This window comes from Pituophis catenifer, unplaced genomic scaffold (assembly GCF_029215685.1).
Source record: "Pituophis catenifer annectens isolate HBS135680 unplaced genomic scaffold, rPitCat1.0.hap2 SCAF_1, whole genome shotgun sequence".
Classification (NCBI taxonomy): Eukaryota; Metazoa; Chordata; class Lepidosauria; order Squamata; family Colubridae; genus Pituophis; species Pituophis catenifer.
The window spans coordinates 343,982,951-344,007,703 of NW_027256881.1; the positions used below are offsets into that span (position 1 = coordinate 343,982,951).

Below are 24,753 nucleotides of genomic sequence, written 5' to 3' on the forward strand. Positions count from 1 at the left end.
ACCAGACCACCACCATTGCCCACACAAGCGACGAGGGGACCACCAAGTTCCACGTGACGCTGCTAGCAGAGGGGTCTCCATGCAAGATGGAGGTAGACTCCGGATCCGCCTACTCCATCATGGACTGGCAGCACCTACAACAGCTGAAACCGGCATACAAAAGGACCCAGCTGAAAACCCCGAAAGCGAGACTTGTGGACTTCAACGGAAACCCCATTGAAATCCTAGGCAGAGCCACCATCCATGTGAAGTACAATGACTTCGACGGAAAGCTACCCATCACCATCGTGCAGCACAGCCGACCGAACCTGTTGGGTGTGGAGTGGTTCAAGCCGCTAGGACTTTCACTTCAGGGCATCCACGAGATCCGCAGGGACGAACTCGACTCCATCATCGAAGAGTTCAAAGAAGTCTTCGATGGTAAGCTGGGGAAATTTGTGGGGAGGCCAATCTCTTTTAATCTGGACAAGGGAATCACCCCAATCAGGCTCAAGCCCCGCCGAGTTCCATTTGCCCTGCGGCCTAAAGTAGATGAACAGCTGGATAAGCTGATCGCCCAGGGCGTCCTGGAACCGATCGATCATGCCTCATGGGAGACCCCCATTGTGACCCCACTGAAGCATGATGGGTCTGTGCGCATCTGTGCTGACTACCGTTGTACCATCAACAAGGCGTTGGCACAGAGCGCATACCCAGTCCCAGTGGTGCAACATCTGCTGCATTCCCTGGGGTCGGGATCAATTTTCGCGAAACTGGACCTGGCCCAGGCTTACCAGCAACTGCCAGTGGATGACAAAACGGCGGAGGCTCAAACAATTGTCACGCACAGATGGGCATTTAAATGTAACCGCCTCCAATTTGGAGTCAGTGCTGCCCCTGGTATCTTCCAATCCATGATGGAACGCCTTCTCCAAGGCGTTCCAGGGGTGGTGCCTTACTTCGATGATGTGCTCATCTCCGGTGACTCAAGAGCCCAACTCCTTGAAAGGCTCAGGCTTGTCCTGCAGCGGTTCAAGGCCAAGGGCTTGAGGGTCAGGCGGGACAAGTGCATCATAGGAGTACAGGAAGTCGAGTTCCTGGGCTTCCTCATTGATAGCACAGGCATACACCCCACCAAATCAAAAGTGGAAGCAATCCATGAAGCTCCAAGCCCAAAAAACAAAACGGAGCTTCAGGCTTTCCTTGGGTTGCTCAACTTCTACGCCATTTTCTTAAAACAGAAAGCCACAGTTGCTGAGCCACTCCACACCGCCTGCTGGAGAAATCGGCCTCCTGGAAGTGGGGCCAGGAAGAGGAAGCGGCATTCCGGGCCATCAAAGGACTATTGACGTCCAAAAGCGTCCTCATCCAATACAGCGAGACGCTCCCCATCAGACTGACCTGCGACGCGTCGCCGTATGGGGTAGGGGCAGTTCTCAGCCACGAACTGCCCAATGGCTCGGAAGCCCCGATCGCGTACTTCTCGAAGACAATGTCCGGCGCAGAACGGAACTATAGCCAGCTGGACAAAGAAGCCCTGGCCATCGTGGCTGGAGTGAAGCGCTTCCACGAATACCTCTACGGAAGACGCTTCACCATAGTCACAGACCACAAGCCTCTCCTGGAACTCCTCGCAGGCGACCAACCAACCCCGACCTTCATGTCCCCAAGAATGACGAGATGGGCCATCTTCCTAGCTGGCTACTCCTATAGGCTCGTGCACCAGCCAGGCACAGCCATAGGAAACGCTGACGCTCTCAGCAGATGCCCGTCGAAGAAGCCGGTCGAAGACCCAGCCCCCACGCTCCACCTACTTCACATTGATGACGACGCCAGCTGCCCGGTGTCATCCGCAGATGTGGCCGTCCACACCCAAAAGGACCCCACACTCCGACAAGTGAAGTCCTGGATCCTCAGAGGGTGGCCAGCGGAAAAGCCAGAGGAAAGGTTCAGCCCGTTCGCCAGGAAACAGGAGGAGCTGTCCACCATAAAAGGCTGTCTGCTATGGGGAGACAGGGTGCTGATTCCAAGCACTCTGCAACGGCGGACGTTAGAGACCCTGCACAAGGGGCATCCGGGCATCGTCCGCATGAAGGCCCTGGCACGGAGTTACGTCTGGTGGCCCTCCATGGACAGAGACATTGAACAATGGGTCTCCAGATGTGACCCGTGCCAAGAAGTTCGCCCAGCGCCACCGCAATCCGAAGTCGCGAAGTGGGAGACCCCCAGCAACCCCTGGTCGAGGATCCACATTGACTTCGCGGGTCCGATGCAAGGGCGACACCTCCTCATCGTGGTAGATGCCTTCTCCAAATGGCTCGAGGTGGTGCCCATGGCATCTACCACAACAGACGCAACGATCCGAGCCCTGCGCCGCCTCTTTGCCACACATGGTCTACCGGATGTGCTGGTCTCAGACAACGGCCCCCAGCTCACATCCCTGGCCATGGAGTCCTTCCTGGCAGGACTGGGCATCCGCCACGCCCTGTCCGCCCCTTACAGGCCGGCCGGAAACGGACAAGCCGAACGCATGGTCCGACTGACCAAAGAGGCCCTCACCAAGATGGGCCCGGGGGACTGGCAAGAGCGCATAGACAATTTCCTCCTCACCCAACACATCACGCCACACGCCACCACCCACAAGAGCCCGGCTGAACTGTTGATGGGCAGAAGGTTGAGGTCACCCTTGGACCGGCTGCACCCCCAATACAGCACGGAAGTGACCGCAACCGCCAGCCGCCGGCTTCGCGCCTTCAGCAACGGAGATTCAATTTTCGCACTGAATTTCAGCGGCTCTCCTAAATGGCTGAAGGGGAAAATTGCCAGCACAACCGGCCCCAAATCCTACATCGTCGAGTTGGAAGATGGACAGTTCACGAGACGCCACATCGACCGACTCCGAAAAAGGTGGGGGGGAGCACAGGAAAACCAGCCTGACGAGGGAGGCCTACAACACCCCGACGAGGTAGGCCTCCAACATCCCGGCGAGGTAGACCTACCACACCCAGACCAGGTAGGCCTACAACACCCCGGCGAGGTAGGCCTGCGACACCCCGACGAGGTAGGCCTACCACACCCCTGCGAGGCAGAGCAGCACCACCCCGACAAGGTCGGCCCAGCCCACTACCAGATGCTGTCACGTCAGCAGCCCAGCGAGGTAGACCGGGGCCAACCGCACGGAGGATGGCAACACCAACCCAGCCAGGTGGGCACCGGGCACGGCAAGGCCAGGGACCACCAACCCAGCCCGCAGGTAGACCGGGACCTGCCCAGAGGAGGAGCAGCGCACCCCACCAGTTACAGCAGCCCATGCCAGCCCAGCCAGGGAGACTGCAGTTCCAGGCGAGTAGACCGGGACCCAGCCAAGACGGGCACCCCACGACCCACGGGCGAGGGTGGCACACGACTCACCGACGTGGGGGACCCCCGCCCATCACAGAAGACAGCCGAGAAACGACACCCCGACCCGGATGGCCCCAGGCACCAACCAACGGTAGACCAGGGACTAGGGGGAAGGGGAAGCCGACAACAACCCGGCCAGGGAGACCTGCACCACCCCGGCAGGGGAGACCGCCGCCGCCCCGCAGAGGTAGCGCCGCAACAACACCCCGACCAGGTCGACCACCGCCGACCAGACAAGGGAGACCAACGCCAGCCCAACCGAGGGGACCAACGCCACCCCTGCGAGGTCGGACGGCACAACGACAACAACGCAAGCCAGCACCACCCGAACCGAGCGGAACCACCAACCGAGCGACAGCAAGCCGGACAGAGACCGAACCACAGCGCCCGGGAGACCAGGGAGGAGCAAGAAATGGGCTTACCAAGACTCAGACGCTCTTCCCGGGTCGGAACCGAGCAACCGAGACGAGGCGAGAGATCCACAGGCCAGGAGGAAGACCACCAGGACCAGCCATCCAAGGTCTGCGGTCCGGCCGGAGGCGCTGGGGGTGGCCCCGCTCACTCGACAGCCGAACCGAGCCCGGTTCCGGAGAGGGAACCAGGAGACGAAGGAGCCCCGTCCTTCCAGGTCGGAGACGGAGGAGAAGTGAGACTGCGCAGGTCAGCTAGGGTGCCGAGGCGTCCGGCGTACCTGCGCGATTACGTGACTGTCGTGAACGAGATTGACAGTTCGGACTAAGGGGGGAGGAGTGTTATGTCCTTATAAGGACATCCGCCCTGATTGGCTGCCAGCCATCGGGCGGGAAATTTGAATCCCTGTCAAGGGGCAGTGCGTCTGCCAGGAGCGAATATAAGGCGAGCTCCGGCAGCGCGCCAGCAGTCTTGACTCGTTACTTTGTACTTAATAAAAGTTGCTAAATGTATCGAGCTGGTCCAGTCTTCCTTTCCTGCGCCTGATCTAACAGTATAGATAGTCCTTGACTTACAACCCTTCTGTTGTGGAATGAAGGGACCAAACAACATTCCTGGGTCAGCCAGAGACAGTTTTATTTGCGCAGTTTCAGAACCAGATTTGTATCTGGAATTCTGAACAAGGAAAGTGTTCTGATATGACTGCTTTTATACATATCCAAGACAAAGGATTTTGCTGGCACATCAGTTTTCCATATATGGTTAACATACATTTGATAATATGTACATCTAATTACTAAACCATTACTTGCTAGTTTTATAAGATTATCTTAGCCACACAACTTTTCCTTAAGTGCTGTGGTCTGCTAATGGGAGATTTACTGCTGTCCTTGGGTAATAAGAGGTAATAAGTGACTCTTTGTTTCTTGTGTCTGTTTTTGTGTATCTGACAGTGAGGCCATTCAGATGTTTTCCCTATGGCTGTCCTTCCGTGACGGCTAGGCCTCATCAGAAGATTTATTACCACTAATGGGGTTTAGCTGTTTTTTAATGTAATCTCCAACAAGCACGTTTCTCTCTTATAATAATGTGAATAGAGAGGGTCTCCTAGAGTTCATGTAGCTGACTCTGTATGATTCCTTCTTTTATTCACATTACTTCGTTTAGTGACCGTTCAAAGGCACTGAAAAAAGTCACTTATGACCATTTTTCACACTTAACTAATGTTGCAGTCCGAGAATGTGATATTTGGCAAAAAAAAAAACCTTTTTTAGGGTTGTCCTCTTTTAGAATAAGGACGCAGATCATGCCAATAGCGTTGTTCCTGATATTTGTATGACTTTTAGATAAACCAGCTTATAGAATCACAGAGCTGGAAGGAGTCTCAGAGGTCTTCCGGTCCAATCTCCTGCTCAAACAGGAGACCTTATACCATTCCGAAGTGGCTGTCCAGTCTCTTCTTAAAAACCCTCCAGTGATGGGGGCACCCAGAACTTCTGGAGGAAAGTTGTTCCACTGGTTGATTGTTACTTATCTTAATTTAGGCAAAATGTCTGTGTGGAGTCTCAGTCATCCAGGTCATAGTTGTCTCAAAGGAATGGAATGGAATGGAATGGAATGGAATGGAATAGAATAGAATAGAATAGAAAACATGGAATGGAATGGAATGGAATGGAATGGAATGGAATGGAATGGAATGGAATGGAATGGAATGGAATGGAATGGAATAGAAAACATGGAATGGAATGGAATGGAATAGAATAGAATAGAATAGAACAGAACAGAACAGAACAGAACAGAACAGAACAGAATAGAATAGAATAGAATAGAATAGAATAGAATAGAATAGAATAGAATAGAATAGAATACTGAAATAGGATAGGATAGGATAGGATAGGATAGGACAGGACAGGACAGGACAGGACAGGACAGGATAGGATAGGATAATGGAGTGGAGTGGAAAGGAACGGAACAGAACAGAACAGAACAGAACAGAACACAGAACGGAACAGAATAGAATAATGGAGTGGAATGGAACAGAACACAGAACAAAACAGAACAGAACAGAATAATGGAGTGGAATGGAACAATGCAGAACGCAGAACAGAACAGAATAGAATAATGGAGTGGAACGGAACAGAACGCAGAACGCAGAACGCAGAACGCAGAACAGAACAGAATAGAATAATGGAGTGGAACGGAACAGAACGCAGAACAGAACAGAATAATGGAGTGGAACGGAACAGAACACAGAACAAAACAAAACAGAACAGAATAATGGAGTGGAACGGAACAGAACAGAACACAGAACAGAACAGAACAAAATAGAATTTTTTTATTGGCCAAATGTGATTGGACAAAGAAGGAATTTGTCTCCAGTGCAGAAACTCTCAGTTTACATACTCCATACCATATCAAATAATAATAATAATAATCATACCAAAACAATAAACAAAAGTACCAAAAACGCATGACCCAAACAGCATACGTGTGACACAACAACTAAAACAGAATGACAACGCACTTTGGCAGCGGTTCAAGGCCTGTTTCCTTTCCAGCCAGAACGAGGGTTTGCTTAGCATGTCGAAATGCTCTGTTGCAATCCTGGCCTTTCCCATCGTCCTGTTTTCCTTTGACGAAGGGCACTGCATGTCTGGTGGATCGAGGCATATTTTAAGGTAAGGAGCACGCTCTTAAAGGCCAGTCTAGGGTCAAGGGTCCAGTGTCATCCACAAAACCAAATGAGTGAAAACAAAATTTAAAAGAAGGCTGATATGAACTTTTTAGTTCAAAGGAAACCAATGCAGTCCAAAAAGAAAAAAGACTTAACTTTTAAGTTAGAGAGAGCAAATCCTGTTTCCTTAATTCAGCGCCGTGTTTCTTCTGCGATACCGTCAGTTATTATCATCGATTATGCAAAAATTAGACCGAGAACATAGCCTTTCCTTCCTTCCTGTGTCCTCTGTCTCTTTTCCTTCCCTTTTGACTTCCTCACGCTATTTTTTTCCTTCTTCCTTTCCCTTCCCTCTCTTTGTCTGGCGCCCTACAACTATATATTTGTATCCTGCCTTTATTATTGTTTTTATAAATAACTCAAGGAAGTGAACATATCCATCACACTTTCCTTCCTTCCTCCTCTTATTTGCCTCACAACACAACAACTCTGCGAGGTGGGTTGAGCTGAGAGAGAGGGACTGGTTCAAAGTCACCCAGCTGGTGTGACTAGAACTCACTGTCTCCTAGTGATTGGCCCAAAGCCACCCAGATGGCTTTCCGCGTATAGAGAATTCCAGCTCTATTTCAGAATAGAGCTGGAAGGGACCTTGGAGGTCTTCTAGCTCCAAGCAGGAAACCCTATCCCATTTCAGACAAATGGCTGTCCAGTCCCTTCTTAAAAATCTCCAGTGATGAAGCACCCACAGCTTCTAGTGGCAAGCTGTTCCACTGGTTAATTGTCCTCACTGTTAGGGAAGTTTCTCCTTAATTCCAAGTTGCTTCTCTCCTTGATTAGTTTCTATCCATTGCTTCTTGTCCTGCCTTCAGGTGCTTTAGAAAATAAGTTGACCTTTTCCTCTTTGTGGCAGCCCCTCAAATACTGGAAGACTGCTGTCATGTCCCCCACAGTCCTTCTTTTCTCTAGACTGGCCACACTCAATTCCTGCAACTTTTCTTTATATGTTTTCGTCTCCAGGCCTTTGATCTTCTTAGTTGCTCTTCTCTGCACTTTTTCCAAAGTCTCAATATCTTTTTGGTAATGTGGTGACCAAAACTGGATGCAGTATTCCAGGTGTGGCCTTACTAAGGATTTATAAAGCAGTACTAATACTTCACGTGATGTTGATTCCATCCCCCTGTTTAGAACTCACCGTCTCCTAGTGATTGGCCTAAAGTCACCAAGCCAGCATTTGTGACTAAGGCAGGACTTGAACTCACACCCTCCTGCTTTCCAGACTGTGCCTTAACCACTAGACCACATTGTCTCTCTGTCTAATATCAAATATCTGGGCATCCCAACTCCCATCGTTCCCAACCAATGCATTGCAACTCCAAAGCCTAAAATTCCCAACCCTAGCCTGGAACTTACACTCCAAAACATGGGACAAGGGTAGGGAGGGAGTCCCAGATTTGAGAAGCAAGACCCCAACGGACTCTGCCCCCCGCTCCCCCAAATCCATAAACAAATACAAGTGGGAAAAAAAAGGCATGAAATACAACTGTCAAATCAGTGAAAAGGTACTTTTAAAATATATATAAAGACTCGAGTGGCTGCAAGAGCAAAACTTTGCAGAAGTGTTGGGTGCATGGATTTTAATTTTTCTGGCCAACAAGCCCACTTCACAGGGTTGTTGTGAGAATTACACTCAGGATTGGAATTTTTTTTTTTTAAAAAAAATCCCAATTGTTAGGGAAGCCTAGACACCCATACAAACACCTGTGTGCATGCAGGAGACCTACAGTAAAAGGGGCTTTCCACATCCGTGTTTGTCATTCTGGATGTTTGCTATTGCAGCTGCAACATGGAGAAAAAAGGGGAATTTGAAGCCATTTCCTCTTGGGGGAACTGGCTGCAATTTATAGGCAATGCTTTCAAGAGAGAAGCTGTAAATAAGACAACAGCAGGGAGCACAGATGAAGCCAAAACAGAGAAATTTAGCTTTCTCTGGTTGAAAAAAAATAAAATAAAAGAGTTGTGATTTTTTTTCCAACGTAGCCTTGACGAACAGATTTCCGATGAGTTCTCCAGAACTCATCGAATTTGCAGATGACAGCAAGCTGGCAGGAATAGCCAACAGCCCAGAATAGAGGCTTAAGATAAACAAGGATCTTGACAGACTTGAGCATTGGGCCCTATCCAACAAAATGAAATATATGTCAGCCTCCTCTGGTGAGAAAAATAAGGCTCTACATTTAGGCAAGAAAACCCCCCAAATGCACAGGTATAGGATAGGTTAGTGATGGTGAACCTTTTCAGCACCGAGCTGTTGTGGAATAATTAGACCAGCACAACTTTCCTAGGTTAGTCAGAGACAGTGTATTGCGCAATAGGTTCAGAGCCAGTTTGTACATGAAGCTTTGAACAACTTTATGATCATGAGACTCCAGTTTTATACAGTTTCAAACAAAGGATTCTGTGAATTCAGCAGTTTTATCATTGCAGACATTCGTTACATCAAATGACATTTTTCTAATTACTAAGTTTCATATTATTCTTGCCAAACAATCATAATTCTTCTTGTAAATCACCGAAGCATAGATTCAATTTATCTCTTGTTGATACTTCATGTGGTCATCCTTGGTCTCTTTAACCTTCAAACTGTATATCACCAAATGTCTCTATCTCTGACAACCGAGGGGCCCCTCTTATAGAATGTTTCTACTTCAAAGGAATTTGTCTGCCTTTGTACTGTTTCTACTGGATAATTTTGCTTTTCTCAAACAAGCACATTTTCTTTCTTACAATACTATGAATAAACAGGGCCCTTCAGTGATCATCTAGCTGGACCCGCATTACCTACATTAGAGTGGCCAAACCGGAACGCGTGCACATTCGCTGGAGCCCCGGAAACCCGAAGACTAGGTGGCTGGCACATGCATGCCCACAGAGAGGACTCTGCATGCCACCTCTGGCAGGTGTCGCCATCATGGGGATAGGTGGTACCTGGCTCAATAGTAGTAACTGTGAGAGGAATCTTGGAGTCCTGGTGGACAATCAGTTAAATATGAGCCAGGGGTGTGCTGCAGCTGCCAAAAAAGCCAACACAGTTCTAGGTTGCATTAACAGAGGGATAGAATCTAGTGTTGGGACCCAGGCCCAAGTAAGTAGTAGGAAAATCAGTCCGTGAAAAAACAAACAAACTTTATTAGAACAGCTGAGAATTATTTCATTCCCAGCGTTGTTCAACTAAATTAAAACAAATTCCTCCCAACACAAATTCCTCAGTCCTATCGCAAACCTTGGTCCAATTAGGCAAACTGCCAAAGGCCTTTCTTGGCAAACGTTCAGAAGTCACAGATACAAAAATAAATACAAGACGTAGACGAAGACGAAGACAAAGCTACCAATGTTGTTTTCCGGCAAAGCCCAAATGCCGTTGCTGATCTGTTTTAATCATCTCTTGGCCCTACTCCCAAGTCGTCCTCTTTGCTTGAGCTGCTCTTGCCTTCTGGCAGCTCTTCTCATACGTGCATTAGGAACAGGCTCCTCCTGTTCCTCTGCCTCACTCCTATCAGTCTCTGGAGGCTCCAAAGTCCGCACCTCACTCCCCAATGGCCCTGGCACCATCTCTGCCTCCGACGCAGAGCTCTCATCCGGGCCTTCCCCAGCCTCCAGGACCGGCCCATGTTCTTCCTCAGCCTCGTCGCTGTCCGACTCCGCTGCCAGCTCCACAGGCTGCTGGCGGACCACAACACTAAGATTGCACGAAGTACAGTATTAGTATTGTTGTGGATTTAGTAAGACCAACACAACTTTTCTGGGTTAATCAGAGACAATGTATATTGCACAATAGGTTCAAAGCTCTTGTACATGAAGCATTGAACAAAGACAGAAATTAGGTACAATGGTTTTTATACCCTTCTAGACAAAGGATTCTGTTAACTCAGCAGTTTATGTGATCATATACATTTGTCGTATTTAATTGAAACTTCCCAATTACTGTTTCATTTATTCTTTGCCAACAATCATAATTCTTTTTGCCAATTACTGAAGCATAGATTCAAATTATCTCTTGTTAATATTACATGTGGTCATACTTGATCTCTTTAACCTTCATACTGTATATCACCAAATGTCTCTTATCTCTGACAACTGAGGGGCCCCTTCTTCTGAATGTTTCTACTTCAAAGGAATTCTCTCCTTTCAACTGGAGATAATTGGCTTCCCTCAAACAAGCACATTTCCTTTCTTAAAGAGGGTCCTTCAGTGATCATCCAGCTGGATCCGCATTTACCTACCTACATTGGTATCACTCTATAATGCCTTAGTAAGACCAAGGTGAGAAGAAATATCCATTTGGTTCAGTTCCAAGCTGGGAGAAAGACATTGGAAACATGGCGGCTGATGGGAAAGATGGTTTATTGATGAAGAAGAACCACATGGGTTTGTGGTTCTGGGCAGCTGACCAAATGGAGTTGAGAGTGGGGTTTTTTTATACCTTCTTTGGGCTTTGCACTTGAGCTTCCTGTTCCTGTGCAAGAACATGTATTCTATTGGCTGTTGTCATAGCTGGCTCTATAGGCAAAAGAGGAAATGGAAATCCGAGGTGTTTGTCTGAGCTAAGTTTGGTTGAAGTTTGGACTGCTGTCCAGTGATGCAATGAAGGGGCTTCTGTTCTGAAAGGGTGTTGGGCAATTCCTATTGTGGCTTAATGGCTTTATCCTGTGTTGGATCTTGAGTGAGGGGCCAATCCTTCCCCGTCTGCCTTCGTTCAGACTTCGCTGCACGGAGTTTCAAAATATCCTGTCTTGAATGGGTTACCAAATCTTTGCATTTTTTAATGCTGCCTCCTCGGTTTCTGCTTCTGGGCAGGGAGATTGGGGCTGCTTCCTGCCTCGAAAAAAAAATGTTTCTCCATTTCTCACTTAGCGAAATATAATATTCTGTCTTTTTTTTTAATATTCCTCAAAATATTTCATTCTTCTAGGAGAGGGGTGGGTGCTGACTTTCTACGATTGCATCCAATTTTGGTTGCCATGACGTAAAAAAAGACGTTGAGACTCTGGAAGAGTGCTAAGCGGTTCTTAAGCGGTTTTTTCAAACCTCTCTTTTCCTCATGATCAAGATGCAGTGGATCCTGTCTCTCCTCATGTTCTTGCTGTCTGGTCTCATTGTCTCTGCAAGTACTGCTTGGACCAGTGAAGGTAGGACTTGTGGGAGGCTCTGGGTAGGTCAATTATTTGCTTTGTATTTTTATATTATATTTGATTTGATTTTATATTTGATTTTCTTATGTTTTAATTATTTGCTTGCTTGGGGAAAAAAATACTGTAAAACCTCATGAGGGCTAGCACCTTGCTTTCTATGGTACGTTTGGCCAAAGTCTCCATGCTTCTATCTCACTTAAAGCAAGAGAGCCAGATCTCCAGATCTAAAATGATTGACTGGGGGGGGGAAATCCTTAGTACTTCTAAGCAGGACGTCTGAGAAGAAACAATCTGGGCCTGCAGCTTGGATGTTGTTAGGTGGGCCCTCCTTGCCCCTCCTCTCTCTATCAGAAACTGTTAAAATATTTAAAATAAATATTGCCCGTGCAGTATTCTTAACAACCATGTCACTCATTTCACAACTGCTTCTCTTCACCATGGTGACAAGATAGGGCAAAAAACGTAAAATGTGAGGACAGTCGTAAGTTCGAGGACTGGTCAAAAATGCGAGGACCAGTCAAAAATAACTTTTTCAGCCCTCTGAGTAGTCCATATGCACAAAAGGACTAACCAGAGGGCTGAAAAAAGTCATTTCTGACAGGTCCTTGCACTTTTGACTGGTCCTCACACTTATGACCATCCTCACATTTATGCCCGTGCAGCATTCTTAACAACCATGTCACTCATTTCACAACTGCTTCTCTTCACCATGGTGACAAGATAGGGCAAAAACGTAAAATGTGAGGACAGTCGTAAGTTCGAGGACTGGTCAAAAATGCGAGGACCAGTCAAAAATAACTTTTTCAGCCCTCTGAGTAGTCCATATGCACAAAAGGACTAACCAGAGGGCTGAAAAAAGTCATTTCTGACAGGTCCTCGCACTTTTGACTGGTCCTCACACTTATGACCATCCTCACATTTATGCCCGTGCAGCATTCTTAACAACCATGTCACTCATTTCACAACTGCTTCTCTTCACCATGATGACAAGATAGGGCAAAAATGTAAAATGTGAGGACAGTCGTAAGTTCGAGGACTGGTCAAAAGTGCGAGGACCAGTCAAAAATAACTTTTTCAGCCCTCTGAGTAGTCCATATGCATAAAAGGATACAGTAATTGAGAGGGATGAAGGAAGGGAAGGGAAATTAGAGTAGGAGTGACGGTTAAGAGAGGGAGGAAGAGAGGAGGAGAAGGAGAAAGGAAGAGGAAGTAGGGAGGAGAAGAAGAGGGGGGGAAGAGAAAGTAAGAAGGAAAGAAAAGAGAGGTGGTAGGTTTGAGGAGAAAGATTGCTGTACAATAAAAAAGATGAAAGGGAAGAAAGCCAACCCCAAACAAATATAAAGATATTAAGATAAAGAATGAATTGTTAAACTTTAAAGAATAAAAGAGAACAAATATGAATAAATAGCAATAATTAGAAACACACATACATACAATGTATTTTCTTTGAACAGAATATTTGGCTGGTTCACAAATTTAAACCGTGTTTAGTCATTTCAATTAAATTTACAATTTCTATATTTCCTTTTTGCCATATTTATTCCTCATCTATTTTTTTAAAAAACAATATTACCCTTCATCCTCATCTCTAATCTTAATCAAATTCAATTTTTCCCTTCTATTCTATTTTATACCCCTTCCCATTGTCATCTATTTTTATATCCATCCTCACATTGGTTAATTATGTAATTATGTAATACAGTTGTTTAATACAAATTCAACATTTTAATATAAATCAATTAGTTATATAACTATCTTTTTTGTATATTAATCAATATGAACATGAATATTCCAATTATTTCCATGCAATCCAATTTCTTACAAATCAATTAATTATACTTACCAATAATAATAAACCAAATAATTTCCCCCATATATTCCTCCAAACCACAACTTAACCATTTCTGCTTTCAACACAGTATACAATTAATAATATCTCAATTATTACAATTCCCTAGTTAAAAAGAGCTTTTTTTTTCTTTTGTGTTTTAAAATCTTGAACTCTCCTCTTTTGCCCTAAATAATTTTCCATTGTTTGCACTTACCTTTTTTGGTGAGGAAAAGGAAAATAAATCTGCTGCCTAATTTTCCAACGTTGCAAGCAAACCGCAAAGCCAACAGCCTGTTTTACTTTCAGTTTCGTTTTGAGCTTGGTTTGTACAAAGAGGAAAAAAAAACTGAGCAATTTAGCAAGAGCAGAGCCCTGTGCAAATCAGCTGAGAGGGGGAAGCCGAGCAAATTAACGTAGGGCGGCCCTTTGAAGCCCCGCCGGCAAGAGTTTAAACAGGTTTTTTCCCTCTAGCCATCAGCGGGGATTCAGGAGGCAGCCGGGAACCAGGAGGCAGAATGAAAAATCGGGACTTTTTTAAAACGCCGCGGGACGCGGGACAAATTGCTCAAAAGCGGGACGTCTGGTCACCTTAGTGTAGAGGTAGATAGGTAGGTAGGTAGGTAATAGGCAGGCAGGCAGACAATATAGACAGAGAATAGAAATAGAAATAGAAATAATAGAAATAGAAATAGAAATAGAAATAGAATAGAATAGAATAGAATAGAATAGAATAGAATAGAATAGAATAGAATAGAATAGAATAGAATAGAATAGAATAGAGCTTGAAGGGACCTTGGAGGTCTTCTAGTCCAACCCCCTGCTTAGGCAGGAAACCCTACACCACTTCAGACAAATGATTGTCCAACATCTTAAAACCTTCCAGTGTTGGAGCATTTACAACTCCTGGAGGCAAGTTGTTCCACTGGTTAATTGTTCTAACTGTCAGGAAATTTCTCCTTAGTTCTAAGTTGCTTCTCTCCTTGATAAGGGAAAGAGGGAGGGAGGGAGGGAGGGAGGGAGGGAGAGAGAGAGAGAGAGATGCAGGCTGGGGAATTCTGAGAGTTGAAATCCTCACATTTTAAAGTGGCCAGCTTTGAAAAACACTGCTTTTAGGGGCCCCAGAAAGGCCATAATCCAAATTAGGGTTTACATACAATGGTTAAGCAAACCATAGTTCAGGATAAGCCAGGCTATTGTTAGGCAAATGCTGAACGCTATTTTTTTTCCCACCAACGTCATTGTTCTTTCTTGACTGCAATAGAGCCCATCGACTGTCAGTATGCCCGACTCGGGGAGGCCAGGGTGGTCTTGACTTGCCCTGTTCCTGAAGGTGGATCCCGGGTGGCATGGAAAAACCACACGACCTCGGAGACCGTTTTGAACGGGGTGCAAAAAGACGGCAGCCTCGTCTTGCAGAATGCCAGTTTGGCCCAGGAAGGGGAATACAGCTGCCAGGATGCCAGCACTGGGCAGACCCTGCGAAGGATTCATCTCCGGATGGGCTGTGAGTGAGAAAACTGAGCCCCAAACTCTCTCTTACCCAAATGGAGCCATCCAGCCATATGATGTGGCAATTCCTTCCTTCCTTCCTTCCCTCCCTCCCTCCCTCTTGTCCCCACTCTTTCCCCCATTCCTCCCACCCTCGCTTCCTCTTTTCTCCACTCCTTCCTTCCTCCCTCCCCATTGTTTTCCTTCGTCCACCCTTTCCTTCCTTCCTTCCTTTCCTTCCTTCCTTCTTTCCTTCCTTCCTTCCTCCCCCTCCCTCCCTCCCACTTTTCCCCACTGTTTCCCCCATTCCTCCTTCCTTCCCTTCCTTTCTCCACTCCTCCCTCCCTCCCCATTTTTTCCTTCGTCCACCCTTTCCTTCCTTCCTTCCTCCCTCCCTCCCTCTTTTCCCGTTTCCCCCATTCCTCCTTCCCTCACTTCCTTTCTCCACGCCTTCCTTCCTCCCTCCCTCCCCATTTTTTCCCTTCGTCCATCCTTTCCTTCCTTCTTCCCTCCCTCTTTTCCTCTTTCTCCCATCCGTTTGTTTTCCTTCCTTCCTCGCTCCTTCCCTCCCTCCTTCCTTTTCCTTCCTCTATTCCTGCCTCCCTCTCCATCCTTTCATCCTCCCTCCCTTCTTTCCTCCCTTCCTTTCTTTCTCTTTCCTTCCTCCCTTGTTTTCTTCCTCTTTTTCTTGTTTCCTCCCTCCCTTCCTCCCACCCTCCCTCTTTCCCTTCCTTCCTTCCTCTTTCTCCCATCCATCCATCCATCTTCCTTCCCTTTCTTTCCTCCCTCCCTCCCTCCCTCCCTCCCTCTTTCCTTCATGAAAGCACCTCTCACTTTAAGATGTGTGGACCAACTCTTAAAATTCCTCCACCAGCATGGGGATTTCTGAGAGTTGAACTCTGCACATGTTAATGTGGCCAAGTTTGAAAAACACTGATTCATGCCCTCAGGCAACCCCCTTTTCCGACTTTCTAACCTGCAAAGTTCATGGAGAAGTCAGATTCACTTGGCAGGCACGTTTCTAACTGAACAACTGCAGTGATTCACTTAACCACTGTGGCAAAAAAAAGTCGTAAAATGGGCCAAAATTCACTTAACAACTGTCTTGCTTATCAGCAGAAATATGGGACCTCAATTTTGGTCATAAGTCCAGGACTACCTGTAGAGGTAGAGGGGATCCAGATGTGTCACTCACCTTTTGGACTTCTGGAGATGATACAGTGACGTATTGAATTTAAACCAGAGCTGTTCCTATTGGGTATTCTTCCAGGAAAGACCAATAAGGAACATACTTATTTGATTATACATGTAATAACAGCTGCAAGAATTGTTTATGCTCAAAATTGGAAAGCAGAGAAAATACCTTTGGAAGATGAGGCGATAAAAAAAAAATTATGGACTGTGCAGAAATGAATAGATTGACTTTAAGGATTAAAGATAGGGAAGAGATAAGAGTATTATAGAATATGGAACTGTTTTTATTTTTGGTTGGAAAAGAGATATATAAGATAAAAGCTTTATGATTATATTTAAAAATTTGATAGGCAGAATTTTAGTAAGGAGATATTAAAATGGTTTGTATAAAGATCAAGATAGAAGAAAGTTCCTTTTTTGGAAGAAGAAGAAGAAGAAGAAGAAGAAGAAGAAGAAGAAGAAGAAGAAGAAGAAGAAGAAGAAGAGGAAGGAGAGGGAGAGGGAGAGGGAGAGGAAGAAGAAGAAGAAGAAGAAGAAGAAGAAGAAGAAGAAGAAGAAGAAGAAGAAGAAGAAGAAGAAGAAGAAGAAGAAGAAGAAGAAGAAGAAGAAGAAGAAGAAGAAGAAGATAACACCGAGATGTCACGGGGAGGGGGGCGACAGATGTACTGTACTAAATGTTTGTTTTTATAAAAAATAATAAAAAGTTATATTAAAAAAAACTTTTGGGCTTCTGCTTTGCAGATCCTCCCGAGAAACCATCGATCCATTGCAGGTCCATCAGCTACCCAGTGGTCAATTGCTCCTGGACTTTGGCAACTGACACCCTCCTGCCCACGTCTTTCTTTGCCAGCTACAGGTAAAGAGCAAAGGTAACAGTAACAAAGTTGGAAGGGACCTTGGAGGTCATCTAGTCCAGCCCCCTGCTCAGGCAGGAGACCTGTACTAGGGATTCGAGCCGCTGAATTGTCGACCTTTCTGATCGACAAGCTGGGTGTCCAGGTGTTTATTAAAAAAAAAAGCAATAAACATCTCAGAATAGTGCTGAAGATGGAACTTTTCAAGAAGGCTGTCAGACTTCGATGCTATCTCAAAATAAATGAATTTCCAAACTGCCAATCTTTAAGGAAATCTTCCCTTTATTCGAGCACAGCAACCGGATCATGACTCGATGCGGACAAGACTGACCTTTTGCCCCCCCAATCCCTCCCTTTCCGATCCCCAATTATCTGCTTCTCATTGGCTATCTCCCAAGTCACTCTCCTGACTTCTTGTCTCGTCATTTCACAGGAATGTTCCCCCCCCCTCTTCATTTCCACGGAGACTGGGCTTCAAAGGGATTTAGCAGGCAAAAGTTCAGGGTTTATCTCCCTTCCTATGTCAGCGCTGAGGTGCTGACAAAGGCTTTGGAGGCCTGATGGATTGTATTTGGGTTTCTAATTGTATTTATAATTTTGATGGACTGTTTTTGTGTGTGAGCAGCTCAGAATCTTTGCGATGAGGGGGGCTATATATTTAAGGAAGGAAGTAGGGAAGAAGGGAAGGAAGGAGAAAAAGAACAAGAGGAAAGAAAGAAACAAGAAAGGAAATGAATGAGAAGGATGGAAAGAAAGAGAAAACAGAAAAGAAAAAGAATAAAAAGAAGAAGGAAGGAAAAGAAAGATCGAGGGGAGGGAGGGAAGAAAGAGGAATGGAGGGAGGAGGGAGGGAAGGAAGGAAGGAGAAAAAGAACAAGAGGAAGGAAAGAAACAAGAAAGGAAATGAATGAGAAAGATGGAAAGAAAGAGAAAAAAGAAAAGAAAAAGAATAAAAATAAAAATAAGAAGGAAGGAAAAGAAAGATCGAGGGGAGGGAGGGAAGAAAGAGGAAAGGAGGGAGGGAAGGAAGGAAGGAGAAAAAGAACAAGAGGAAGGAAAGAAACAAGAAAGGAAATGAATGAGAAGGATGGAAAGAAAGAGAAAAAAGAAAAGAAAAAAGAAAAAGAAGAAGGAAGGAAAAGAAAGATCGAGGGGAAGGAGGGAAGAAAGAGGAAAGGAGGGAGGAGGGAGGGAAGGAAGGAAGGAGAAAAAGAACAAGAGGAAGGAAAGAAACAAGAAAGGAAATGAATGAGAAGGATGGAAAGAAAGAGAAAAAAGAAAAGAAAAAGAATAAAAATAAGAAGGAAGGAAAAGAAAGATTGAGGGGAGGGAGGGTGGAAAGAGGAGAGGAGGAGGGAGGGAGGGAAGGAAGGAAGGAGGAAAAGAACAAGAGGAAGGAAAGAAACAAGAAAGGAAATGAATGAGAAGGATGGAAAGAAAGAGAAAAAAGAAAAGAAAAAGAATAAAAATAAGAAGGAAGGAAAAGAAAGATCGAGGGGAGGGAGGGAAGAAAGAGGAATGGAGGGAGGAGGGAGGGAAGGAAGGAAGGAGAAAAAGAACAAGAGGAAGGAAAGAAACAAGAAAGGAAATGAATGAGAAGGATGGAAAGAAAGAGAAAAAAGAAAAGAAAAAGAATAAAAATAAGAAGGAAGGAAAAGAAAGATCGAGGGGAGGGAGGGAAGAAAGAGGAAAGGAGGGAGGGAAGGAAGGAAGGAGAAAAAGAACAAGAGGAAGGAAAGAAACAAGAAAGGAAATGAATGAGAAGGATGGAAAGAAAGAGAAAAAAGAAAAGAAAAAGAATAAAAATAAGAAGGAAGGAAAAGAAAGATCGAGGGGAGGGAGGGAAGAAAGAGGAAAGGAGGAAGGAGGGAGGGAAGGAAGGAGAAGAAGAACAAGAGGAAGGAAAGGAACAAGAAAGGAAAAGAGTGAGAGGAAGGATGGAAGGAAAGAAAAAAAGAAAGAGGAGGACGGAGGGAAGGAAGGAAGGAGAAAAAGAACAAGAGGAAGGAAAGAAACAAGAAAGGGAAAGAATGAGAGGAAGGATGGAAAGAAAGAGAAAAAAGGGAAGGAGGAAGAGAATAGAGAGGAAAGAGAAGAGGAAAGAAGAGGATGGATGAGGGAGGGAAAGGAAGGAAGGAAGGAAGGGAAGGAGGGAGAGAGGTTATCCATGCACTTCTCCCCATGACTGCAGTCACCGGGACACCCGTTCACACAACCCTTAAGCTGCCGCATATGCAATGCATGTCTGAACCCAGTTTTCCTTGGAGACACAGGCACGGCTTAACGGGAGACGTCCATCAGTGCAAACAAGCCGTTGCAGGGAGCCACAGTTGCAGTTTGACCGTCTTGCAGATGTTCTCCACCGATCCCTACATGCTCAACGTGACAGCCGTGAATCCACTGGGGACAGCGAGTGGCTTCTTTTTAGTCTTCCTGGATCAGATCAGTGAGTTTGCAAGCAATTCTCACCCCTCGTCGGCCTGGTGGGGGCTTTGAAACAGCCTGCAAGGAAAGGAAAACGGAATTTTGTTTTTCAGTCCTGGTGCAGAAATTTGGTCTGACAGCCATTTTAATATCTTGGGACAAACCAGTGGTGAAATCTAAAATTTGTTACTACCGGTTCTGTGGGTGTGGCTTGTTGGGGGGGGAGGTAATGTGACTGGGTGGGTGTGGCCAATTTTTTTTTTTTTTACGTTTAAAACCATTTTTTCTACAACCTCTTTGGTGAAGAGGTTGTAAAAAAATGCTTTCAAAAGGCTCTGACGATCCCAGCTGAGTTGCCTGATCAGCAGAGACTTTTTCTCTTTTAAATGCCTCTGACGATCAGGCAACTCAGCTGGGATCCTCAGAGGCATTTAAAAGAAAAAAAGCCTCTGCTAATTAGTCAACTCAACTTGGATTGTCAGAGGCATTTAAAAGGAAAAAAAAACCTCTGCCAATCAGGCAACTCAGGGTTTTTTTCTTTTAAATGCCTCTGACGATCCCAGCTGAGCCGCACGATCATCAGAGGCTTTTTTTTTTTTTACTTTTAAAAGCATTTTTTCGGCCGAAGAGGTTGTAGAAAAAATGCTTTGAAAAGTTAAAAAAAAAAAAAGTTGGCCACGCCCACCCAATCACATTACCCCACACACACACCAAACCACGCCCACAGAACCAGTAGTAACAAATTTTACATTTCACCCCTGCCCTGAGGACACAGTTGAAAACTCCAAGTAGCCTCAACAATCCTCTCAAAGGATGCAAATGATCAGCTGTCTGGAAAGAGTATAAATCCTTCCATTCCCCATCATCCAGTCAGAGCTGAAGAAGCTTCTTGGATGAGAAGCGAAACGTTTTCAAAAGGAAGTCCAGTTGCCTCCTGAAAAAAAGCACCTTTGGGACCTAAACACTAAGCTTAACAAGTTGTACTAACACAGCTACTCGGCTTCTACCTAACCTGGTTTTAATGTTGGTTGAACTTAACCTACGGACGTTTGTCCCAAGGGTGAAATGTTCCCGATTCGGACCGGATTGCCCGATCCAGTAGCGATGGAGGCGGGTGGTTCAGAGAACCGGTAGCAAAAATCCCTGCCCACCCCCCACCCCCCATGCCCAGCTGAGCCGCACAATCATCAGAGGCTTTTTTTTTTACTTTTAAAAGCATTCCCTGATTAGCAGAGGCTTTTTTCTTTTAAAAGTCTCTGACGATCCAAGCTGAGTTGCCTGATCGGTTGCAAAAAAATGCTTTGAAAAGCCTCTGCCGATCAGGCAATTCAGTTGGGATTGTCAGAGACTTTTCAAAGCATTTTTTTTAACCACCTCTTCGGCCAAAGAGGTTGCAGAAAAAAATGCTTTTAGAAGCCTCTGACCATCAGGCAACTCAGCTGGGATCCTCAGAGGCTTTTAAAGGCATTTTTTTTCCCCTACAACCTCTTCGGCCAAAGAGGTTGCAGAAAAAAATGCTTTGAAAAGCCTCTGACGATCCCAGCTGAGCCGCGCAATCATCAGAGGCTTTTTTTTTTTTTTTACTTTTAAAAGCATTTTTTCATCGGAAGAGGTTGTAGAAAAAATGCTTTGAAAAGTTAAAAAAAAAAAGCCTCTGATGATCGTTCGGCTCGGCTGGGCATGGTGGGGAGGGCAGGGATTTTTGCTACTGGTTCTCCGAACCACCCGCCGCCATCGCTACCGGATCGGGCGATCCAGTCTGAACCGGGAGCATTTCACCCCTGCCTCAGAGTCACCTGAATGGTGCTCCAGGTTCCTGTAGTCTGCAATTTTTTTCCTCTAGCAATCCATTCCTACTCCCACACCATTCCAAGAGTGGTCATCCCAAATTGTATAGCTAAAAGTCTGTAGAGAGTAGGAATGGATTTCCAGAGGAAAAATTGCCGACTGCAGGAACCAGGAGCACCACTCAGGTGATCCCGGTGGAAGACCAGGTGGCCGGCGGGCATGTGCATCGGCCAGCTGGTGTTTGAGTTTCCAGGGCTCCGGCGTGCACGCACATGCGCCTTCCGGTTTGGGCATTCGGTGTCGAAAAGGTTCGCCATCAGTGGTATATTGGGTTGGTTTAAGTCTCTCCTTCACTTTTCTTAGTCCAGCCAGACCCTCCAGAAAACGTAACGGTCTCCCCGATCCAAGGGAAGAAAAAAACATTGCATGTACAATGGAAGGCTCCTAGTTCCTGGTTATATCCGGAATATTTTCCCCTGCAATATATCATCCGTTATTCGAGGGACGGATCAAGGCTTAACAGAACGGTGAGTGCGGGAGATGGCAGTCACTCCATGTTAACTGAACAACCATTTGTCTGAAATGGGGTAGGGTTTCTTGCCCAAGGCCCCTTCCAATATTCTATCCTGTTCTGTTCTGTTCTGTTCTGTTCTGTTCTGTTCTGCTTTACTCTACTCTACTCTACTCTACTCTACCCTACTCTACTCTATTCTTCATTCCAATATTCTATTCTACTCTATTCTACTCTTCATTCCAATATTCTATTCTATTCTATTCTATTCTATTCTATTCTATTCTATTCTATTCTATTCTATTCTATTCTATTCTACTCTATTCTATTCTTCATTCCAATATTCTATTCTACTCTATTCTATTCTATTCTTCATTCCAATATTCTATTCTATTCTATTCTATTCTATTCTATTCTATTCTATTCTATTCTACTCTACTCTACTCTACTCTATTCTATTCTTCATTCCAATATTCTATTCTACTCTATTCTATTCTTCATTCCAATATTCTATTCTATTCTATTCTATTCTATTCTATTCTATTCTATTCTATTCTATTCTATTCTATTCTATTCTATTCTATTCTTCATTCCAATATTCTATTCTACTCTATTCTATTCTTCATTCCAATATTCTATTTTATTCTACTCTACTCTACTCTATTCTTCATTCCAATATTCTATTCTACTCTATTCTACTCTTCATTCCAATATTCTATTCTATTCTATTCTATTCTATTCTATTCTATTCTATTCTATTCTATTCTATTCTATTCTATTCTATTCTACTCTATTCTATTCTTCATTCCAATATTATATTCTACTCTATTCTATTCTTCATTCCAATATTCTATTCTATTCTATTCTATTCTATTCTTCATTCCAATATTCTATTCTATTCTATTCTATTCTATTCTATTCTATTCTATTCTATTCTATTCTATTCTATTCTATTCTATTCTACTCTACTCTACTCTATTCTATTCTTCATTCCAGTATTATATTCTACTCTATTCTATTCTTCATTCCAATATTCTATTCTATTCTATTCTATTCTATTCTATTCTATTCTATTCTATTCTATTCTATTCTATTCTATTCTTCATTCCAATATTCTATTCTACTCTATTCTATTCTTCATTCCAATATTCTGTTTTATTCTATTCTACTCTACTCTATTCTATTCTTCATTCCAATATTCTATTCTACTCTATTCTATTCTTCATTCCAATATTCTATTCTATTCTATTCTATTCTATTCTATTCTATTCTATTCTATTCTATTCTATTCTATTCTATTCTTTTTTTTTAATGAAATTTTATTGAATTAAGAATATATTACAGTTCAAACTATACGGTTCGGCAACGTGTAGTCATATTGTATATTTACAAGTGCGGTGTCTAATCAATTATCTAATTAATTATACAGTTTGTACAAAAATTCTTATATATGAAATTAATTACTGTTTAATTAAAGTATAATAATATATAGGATTAACTAATAGTTGTGCATTATTCCTCATGAGTATTAACTTTTGCATTTAATTTCCAACCACCTATACCACAAATCCCAGATCGTATAAAATTCTGAATCCTCCTTTCCGTTTAATACATACGTTAATCTGCACATTTCTGTGCAGTCAAGTATCTTATTGACTATCTGTTCCTCGGTTGGTCCTCTTTTCTCTTTCCAATATCTAGCATAGGAGAGTCTAGAGCTGTGACAATATGAATAATCAAATATTTCTTGTCCTTACCAAATGTTCGTTTTAGCACTCCCAGGAGATAGATTTCCGGCAGAAAATTAATATCCTCCTTTAATATTTCTTGGATCCATTTTTGTATTTTTTTCCAGAACTTCCTCGCTTCTGGACACGTCCACCACATGTGATAGAAGGTTCCAACTCTGCTATTCTATTCTATTCTATTCTATTCTATTCTATTCTATTCTATTCTATTCTATTCTATTCTACTCTACTCTACTCTACTCTACTCTACTCTACTCTACTCTACTCTACTCTACTCTACACTATTCTTTATTCCAATATCCTATCCTATCCTATCCTATCCTATCCTATCCTGTCCTGTCCTGTCCTGTCCTGTCCTGTCCTGTCCTATCCTGTCCTGTCCTGTTCTTCATTCCAATATTCTACTCTACTCTACTCTACTCTACTCTACTCTACTCTATTCTTATTCTATTCTATGCATAGTCTGAACATCTTACCTGAATTTCTTTTTTTATTATTACTTTTTTGCAACAGAGTTAGTCCTGTAAAAACCAGTCATATAAGTCACATTTTTCAATGTCGTTGCAACTTCAAACAGTCACTAAACAAATGGTATTTTTCTTTGCTTCCCCAGACCAGGCCTATCGAGCAAACTTCCTTTACCCTCACCGGGATCCGTTCTGGCGTAACCTACCACATCCAAGTAGCCGCGAAAGATTTCCTGGACAATGGGGAATACAGCGCCTGGAGTCTTCCAGCCTCTGGGGCATCCTGGGAGCCAGAGTGAGGGCCACAGAGGATGGACTTTGTAATACCTGAAACATGGTTTTTGTAATACTACTGCACTGGCTAATTAATTAGTGCTTTTTCAATTGTATTGCTAATAAAAGTAAAGGTAAAGGTTCCCCTCGCACATATGTGCTAGTCGTTCCCGACTCTAGGGGACGGTGCTCATCTCCGTTTCAAAGCTGAAGAGCTAGCGCTGTCTGAAGACGTCTCCATGGTCATGTGGCCAGCATGACTCAATGCCAAAGGCGCACAGAACACTGTTACCTTCCCACCAAAGGTGGTCCCTATTTTTCTACTTGCATTTTTTTACGTGCTTTCGAACTGCTAGGTTGGCAAAAGCTGGGACAAGTAACGGGAGCTCACCCCATTATGCCATACTAGGGATTTGAATCGCTGAACTGCCGACCTTTTGATCGACAAGCTCAGCATCTTAGCCACTGAGCCACTGCGTCCCTTGTATTGCTAATAATTTCCCATAAATTTTAACCTTCA

At 44.3% G+C, this 24,753-nt stretch overlaps 1 protein-coding gene across 3 annotated transcripts; it reads left to right on the forward strand.

The window, feature by feature from the left end:
• Nucleotides 1-6,395: 6,395 nt before the first annotated feature.
• Nucleotides 6,396-24,376, forward strand: EBI3 (Epstein-Barr virus induced 3). Of its 3 annotated transcripts, none has more exons than XM_070931896.1 (7): nt 6,396-6,470; nt 11,574-11,652; nt 14,748-14,990; nt 16,910-17,024; nt 19,278-19,468; nt 21,598-21,761; nt 24,107-24,376. In XM_070931896.1, the coding sequence occupies exons 2-7, from the start codon at nt 11,574-11,576 to the stop codon at nt 24,257-24,259; spliced, it is 945 nt and encodes a 314-aa protein (XP_070787997.1). In that variant the 5' UTR covers nt 6,396-6,470; the 3' UTR covers nt 24,260-24,376. The 3 variants fall into 3 exon arrangements, with proteins under 3 accessions (XP_070787997.1, XP_070787999.1, XP_070787998.1); XM_070931898.1 differs by having other exon boundaries at nt 19,290-19,468; XM_070931897.1 differs by lacking the exon at nt 6,396-6,470 and having other exon boundaries at nt 11,565-11,652; nt 19,296-19,468.
• Nucleotides 24,377-24,753: the final 377 nt, after the last annotated feature.